We start from the raw sequence: 6,841 nt of genomic DNA on the forward strand, positions 1-6,841 counted from the left end.
TCTTTCCCGAAGACTACAAGGACGGGAATTGCAAGCCTTTAAACAATTTCTGTATGACAAACAAGGGAGGATCCTTGTCATATGGTCAGTACTTAAAAAGGGGGAGGGGAAACATGACGGACTAAAGTGAAACATGGACACACCGCTAAAGGAGCTTGTAAGCACCTTTAATTTTTCAGATCAATAACTCCCTCTCAGACTTGATCTTGAAGAGGCAGGCAAGAGTAACAATGTAAAGAGCAGATGCGAAAGCACTCTTGGGGAGCTCTCTAACATCCCCTCTCACTAGTGTGGAGGCTTCTTTGTGACTCAAAGCAGAACCACACTAAAATCTACATAGCTATGATGAAGAATAACTTTTTTTTTTTGCAGTACAGACTCCTGCAGCGTTTGCCAATTCTATGCAAATGCTACACAGCCCTAGATACAGCCTGTTCTGATGTAATAAAAGCAACTGAGAACTTTGGAAAATGACCTTCAGAGGAAGAACAATACTTAAATCCCAGAAGAAAAATTAATGTAATCAGAAAACAGTAGGTAAATGAATTCTAGAAGAAAGGTGATTTGAGACAATACAATTTCTCGTAACAACCTCCTCACTCTGCTCCAATCTCAAACAAGTGCTTGAGAATAAAATGATACATAGCAGACTGAGTGTGTATCAATGCACACAGCACATGACAGAAATAGGGACTTTGTACATGTCCTATAACTATTGATGAAAAGCATTCCCCATCTTAAGTGCTACACCAAATATGCAACTTATGTGTATTAATAAAAAAGCTAAAAAGAAGTGTATTAATAATGTTATGCGTGCCATAGATTTATAAAGAAGATGCAGCACTATCAAATAGGCAAAGTTACACCAGAAAGCCTGGGCAACATAGGGACAAGGAAATGAAACAACTAATGTACCTCCTATGAATCACTGTTGTGTTCCTGAACCAAAATATTCTGTTGTATAGGAAGTAACACCCCCACCTCCAAATCAACAAAATAAAAAATCCCACCTGAACACATTTTAATCTAACTTCTCCCTCCACTAAAAAAAAGCATTTGGACAATCACTAGGAAAGTGATAATAATAAAAATATTCAGACTTCACATCAATTATATTTTAGTTTTACATTTAGTTCTTCTTACCTGTATTATACCAAGCTAGTAGGAAGTCAAATTCTAAAGGTTTTTTTTCTTTCAAGGCCCAAAGCACTCTGTTATGTTTCTTGCTATCAGGGTGAAAGCCGGAATCAGTCAAATCAATAGTTATAACTGCAAATGTACAAAAGCAATAGTTACTCAACTGAAGTAAGTCTTAATATTACATTCATTAAGAACGAAAAAAAAACCTCAAACAGACCAAAGAACAATAACCTTCCTTTTCACATATACAGCATCTTTATAAGAAGTATTTGATTATGCAAATATGAATCCCCATTATGTAAATAAATATTCACCTCCTGCTGTCCTTATTTTGATGTAATCTGGACCTGCGTTCTAGTGACTGGAGGGACAGATTCCTTTTGTAATTGCAGTGAAAGAAGTCCCAAAACAGTGCCTTAAAAATATCTTGGTAATTAAGCAAGTTATTAGCACAAGAAAAGCTAGTTTCTAACATCAAAAGCCATGTATATGCCAATGACCCTTTTTCAACTGTTTTTTTTCCCTAGATTAATTGGTTCCAAACTAACAGTTACATGTATGACGAAATTTCCATGTGAAAAATACATTTTACTTGATAAACTGCACAGTAAAATGATGTCCCATTTTGCCAAAATTATTGTTATAGATAGTTTCCCCTTCTAAAGTTTTATGTAGCTACCTATCAACTACTTCATGTTCTAGCACATTTGAGATGACATAGTGTTCATGGTTTTAAAAAATTATTCATAAAAAAATTAACAAAAAAAATAATCACACTCAGTATGTCTCCTCTGCAGCTGTTAAAAATTACATTTTCCAAGTACTTGGTATATGGAGACTACCATTTTAAGCATGTCAAATGTAATATAATTCTCCCTTTCAAGGAGGCAGTCTTGGGTGAGGCTCTTCACTGATTTTTTTTTTTTTTCCCGGTATAGCGTGCAAATTTTAAGCTCTACCTTAATTAGTGTAGCATTTTCCAACTTAGATCACTAGGCATAGGTACTGTGCACAGTATACAAAAATTCTTGAGTCCTACATCACTCCAGTATAAACAACACAATGAAAAACCCAGAAATTAAAAATCTGACAGAATACCCAAAGGATTACACATTTGTTTCCTTATAACTGATTTATTATTTGGAAAAAGTACTTTTTCTCTTCATGCAGTCCTTGTATCTGCATCTGGAAAAATATGACCTAGATAATAACCAATTTTATGGAAAGGGAAGTTTCAGCATTGCTGGTTTAACATCCTAACAAGGTGCTTCACAGACGCATCTGAAATAAGCACTGTGGATATAAATAATACCTACTATATCTCATTACTTTTTTGCCAGAATACCGAGAAGGGCGACCTTGCAGTCCAAGTTCCTCGTAAGTATCCTTATCCACCGACAGAATTAGTTTTCCTATAAACAAAATAAACTTTAATACAAATAATCTACATAATTCCCTTTGAAGACTTCTCAGAACTGTATACCTTATACAACGTTAGCTTTGGATCAATGGTATCACTAATGTAATCCGGACTCCTTAGCTCCAATTAAATGGATTACCAGATTAACCCTTAAAAAATCAGTTATAACTCAATTAGCCTTTTTTATCCAAAAGGTCTTATGAATTAGAATGAGAAAAGTGTAATATTATTCCTAAGATAGTCATAGCTTTTTTACTGTACTACCTCACTTCATTGCCTCAGTCTTTCCTCCACTTGTCCCCTAGCATCTGCTGTGTCATGGGTTGAACACTACGTTACACTGGGGCCTGAAAGTGAACAATCATGCAAGCACTGGTCAACTAAACATACAAAAGCAGTTCCTCCAACTCCAGTGTGACTACTCATACTGAGTAAACCATGCTTATTAGTGATGAACAGACACATGCTGGAACAACTCCACTCCCATGTCCATAAACCCAGTCTGGCAGCTGCCACTTGGTACAGAAGTTCACGCAAGAGATCTCTACTACAGTCTTTTGATTCTACTATACAGGTAATAGTATAATATAGAAAACAAACAAATAAGGCTGCTGCTGAAGATTTCAGATAGTGACATCACCAGTAACTGTAATGCTGTCTCTGCATTAATTGTGCATAGCTGGTAAAAACTGTATCATGCAAATGCAATCACTATCAAGTATCCGTTTTGCTGGGACTGTGCTAACAGAGCACATAAAAGAATTCCTCCTCTGAAGAATCTGCATTTACTTATGCTCTGATGGGCACTTGTCATATTACAGCTTATTAGGCAAGAGGGTTGATAGACCAATTTGTGTTTCTATTATATCTGATATATTGTTTAACAGAAATAAGATGACATACTTGAAGCCCAAAGCAGCTTCATTATTTTCTCTGCATGTAAAATTCCACTTGAGATGGAACATTTTGTCATAAAACTGTGATGGAACTGCAACACAGTATTCTAACACGACACATAATTCTCAAAGAATAAACAATGAATATTTAGAAAGTGTTCCTAAGCAACGCTGATAATTTTCTTTTTTGGTACAAATTCTGTCTTTAAGACCAGTAGGAAACAAGAAGTTAGAATGCAATGTTTTCACAAAAATAATCCTCTGCAGCAACTGCAATTACAGTTGAAGCATTGACAATCTGATATTATACATAAGTGAAGTTGGTTTTTTTAATTTCCTTTAGATGAAATAAATTATTTAACAGCATGAATGAAACAAGTTAAAATGAATAATCTTCCAATTCAAACTAATAAAGTTGGCAAGTACCGTAAGCACTAAGTTTTTCTGTTGATATCATTCAAAAAAAAAAAAAAAACACCAAAAAACTATAAGCAATATGTATGTATTACCAAAACCAAAACATACCATTTGGTAGCAGAGCTGCAGTATTATCTTGATCAATTTTTGTGTTATAGGTAAGTGCATAGCATGAACCTGTAATAGTAAAGCAGAAAACCATGACATTACACAATCCCTAAAGACAGACTTGATAATATGAAAGATTTGCCTCAAGATAATCAAACACGCCAAATACCATTTGAATCTCTGTAAACCCTTGTGCTTTCATCAACCTTCTTCCACCTTCTCAAGCAAAATAGCGTTTTGTTATTATTTTTATAAAACTTGAACTGCTACTACTTTAAAGGACCTGATAACATTAACAGTATGCCCCAACATGAAAACACTTTCTTTCCACCTGTGACCTTCCCCACTCAGCAAATGGGAACCCCCTTTTTTTTCCAGACACATTTCTATTATTAGTTCCCGTGAAGACATGGTGGAAGATGCTCACATTAATAAATATATTTTGTAGCATTATCTGCCACAACCAGTTTTGTTCTTAAAAACACAAGGGTCAGGTCCTGTAAACTTGGTGTACAAATGTTGTACTGCGCCATTAATGAGACTACAGGAAATATAGGAGTCCCACATTTAGAAAGTAATGGATCTCATTCTCCCATTTCACCCACATGTTCTCTCTTCTCCTGTCTTTTTCCTTTAAAGCTTTTTTTTTCCCCCAACAATCATTTGAAGGGTACAACATTTATCATGAGCCAAATGAGTGGGGCCTGTTCAATGAAAACAGCATGCCCCGAGTATGCAACAGCAAATTGGCTGGGCAAAGGCTGCACCTTTTTTCACATCCTCTTCACTCCTACTGCGTAAGGATGAGCCACCACAGCTCCATTAGCAAAAAACCCACACATGCATCCCACCTCCCTGAAAAAGCATATTTTTTCCTCATTTTCTCTTGCCTGCTGCAGAACACAGCTAACATGGTTCTGTGTTGAAATATGAAGGAATTGGAAAGGGAGAAGGGAGCTGATTTCTGCAGGAATCTGCATAAAGATGAAATGTAGAAGATAAACAGCTGTGAGCATACATGGAACCGCTCCTGACAGCTGGCTTGCACAATTAGGATGGAATAGGAAGAAATTAAGAGAGAACAGTCATAGAAGTTTTGGACCCACTGGGTGTAAACAAATGTTGACACACCATAAAGCAGAAAAAAGTGGATAAAGAAATTAATACAGAATTTTCTTAGTATTTTTATTTCCCTTCCTTCAAAATACTTTTCAGAATAAATAATAATAAATGGATTTTACTGTGTTACGAAAAATATACGCTATTACTGCATTTGACATGTTCTGATTACCTCCTTACCTTTCTTCACAAAAGCATCAATGAATTCGTGAGCGACCAATTCATGAACTGATAAATTCCTCACCAGGTAGTACTCTCCAACATCCGCAATAGTATTTTTCAGCACTTCAGGTAGCATGCCACATTCAGGGATCAAAAAGGACACCTATTAGGAACATATTTGTAATGTAAGTCATATCCTAAAATCTGTTCTGGAAGAAAACCAAGAAATAAAAAAGAAAAATTCTTCTTCTCAAAGAAATCAGTATGTTATACCAAAATGAGATGAAGAAAAAATAATCTCAAGCCATTGTCTTCAAAATGTATCAATTTGCAAAAAGTCTCCAAGTACAGCAAAGACATTATTTGGTCTTTGCATTTTACATGCTATGAAATAGCATTTGAGCTGTTACAGAAAGGCATAATTTTACACAGTATGACGATCTTGTTTCACATCATTATAAGTTCAGCTTGAAGTTGAACTGGAACATTTCCTTCAGCTGTTGCTGTAGGAAGCAGTTATAACTAAAAATGTAGGCTCAGCATTTATGTAATCTCAGTGGAAATGCAAAGACCAAAGCAGAATTGAAACCAGTTTTTGAATCAATGCATTCTTCTCTGTAGAACATTTTGGGAGGTCAGGAGAGTGAACAGACCATCAGATAAAACTTGAAGATGGGCTCACAATTTTCAAAAAAGCTGTAAGGTATACTTTAAGCTGTAAGGTGTACCTGTAGAAGGTTACTAATTTAAGGTAGGAAACTGATTTTCAAAAGGGATGAGCACCTAGCTTTTCTTACTAAACTCAGCATTCAGTCTTTCGGTCCAATTGCTACCTTTAATCTCCCTTTTGTTTAAAACCTTTCCTGTATATGTTTCATAAATCAAGAGAACTCATAAGTCCAGGAGACCAGGGCAAATGAGGCTATTACTTGGGCAAGTACCAAGCTTCGCAATAACCCCACACAAGTAATATAAAGGTTCATCCCCTGGCTCCTTCCCATGCTACTACTCAAAAAACTCCTTTCCTCTGAAAAAAAAGGAGCTCACAGAGAACAGCTACATATCTCCCTTTGCACACATACCCAAGGGAAGCAACAACTGACAGAGAGGCTGTCTCTCACACAAGTAGAAAGCTTTCTAGATAGCTGCCAAAAAAATAACTAAGGAAATAGCAAGAGGGTCTGACTGACACTTTCAACAGGCAAAGACAGGAGAGTGAGCTGGCAAAAACTGGCCTTTGCAACATTAAGCTGTCCAAAACAATGAAGCAGTTGTTGGTGATGGCATGACATGAAACTTTGGCAGAGGGAGGAACAAGACAGAAAAGAAAACTTTTATGGGTACACCTGCAGCCAGGCTTCAGCTGAAACCTCCCTCGCTGCTGAGGGCCTCCCTCAGTCCCTCACTGCTTGGACCAGGAACTCGTGGGGGCTGCCCCCAGCGTTACTCGCCAGGTAGCACTGACAAAACACGGTCACCTCTTCCACCAGGTCACTCCTCTTCTCTTCGAGTTCTAGGTCTTTTACTCTTTGAATTGCCGCATGCTGCGCCAGACCACCAAGGCAACGGGGGCTAACTT

General features: G+C 36.9%; 1 protein-coding gene across 2 annotated transcripts in view; it reads right to left on the bottom strand.

Moving 5' to 3' along the window:
* RPP40 (ribonuclease P/MRP subunit p40) overlaps positions 1 to 5,425 on the bottom strand; it is an 11,930-nt gene extending 6,505 nt beyond the window's left edge. For both annotated transcript variants that reach the window (XR_004842223.1, XM_009640372.2), the window contains exons 1-4: positions 5,281 to 5,425; positions 3,982 to 4,050; positions 2,457 to 2,552; positions 1,144 to 1,269 (exon numbers count right to left, since the gene is read on the bottom strand). Coding sequence is in view for 1 of the 2 variants with exons in the window: in XM_009640372.2 (XP_009638667.1) it covers positions 1,144 to 1,269; positions 2,457 to 2,552; positions 3,982 to 4,050; positions 5,281 to 5,398 (409 nt within the window). In the remaining variant the exon portion in view is untranslated. The remainder of the gene's footprint in view (positions 1 to 1,143; positions 1,270 to 2,456; positions 2,553 to 3,981; positions 4,051 to 5,280) is intronic.
* Between the last annotated feature and the right edge of the window lie 1,416 nt (positions 5,426 to 6,841).

This window comes from Egretta garzetta, unplaced genomic scaffold (genome assembly GCF_000687185.1).
Source record: "Egretta garzetta isolate BGI_Z169 unplaced genomic scaffold, ASM68718v1 scaffold246, whole genome shotgun sequence".
NCBI classification, from domain to species: Eukaryota; Metazoa; Chordata; class Aves; order Pelecaniformes; family Ardeidae; genus Egretta; species Egretta garzetta.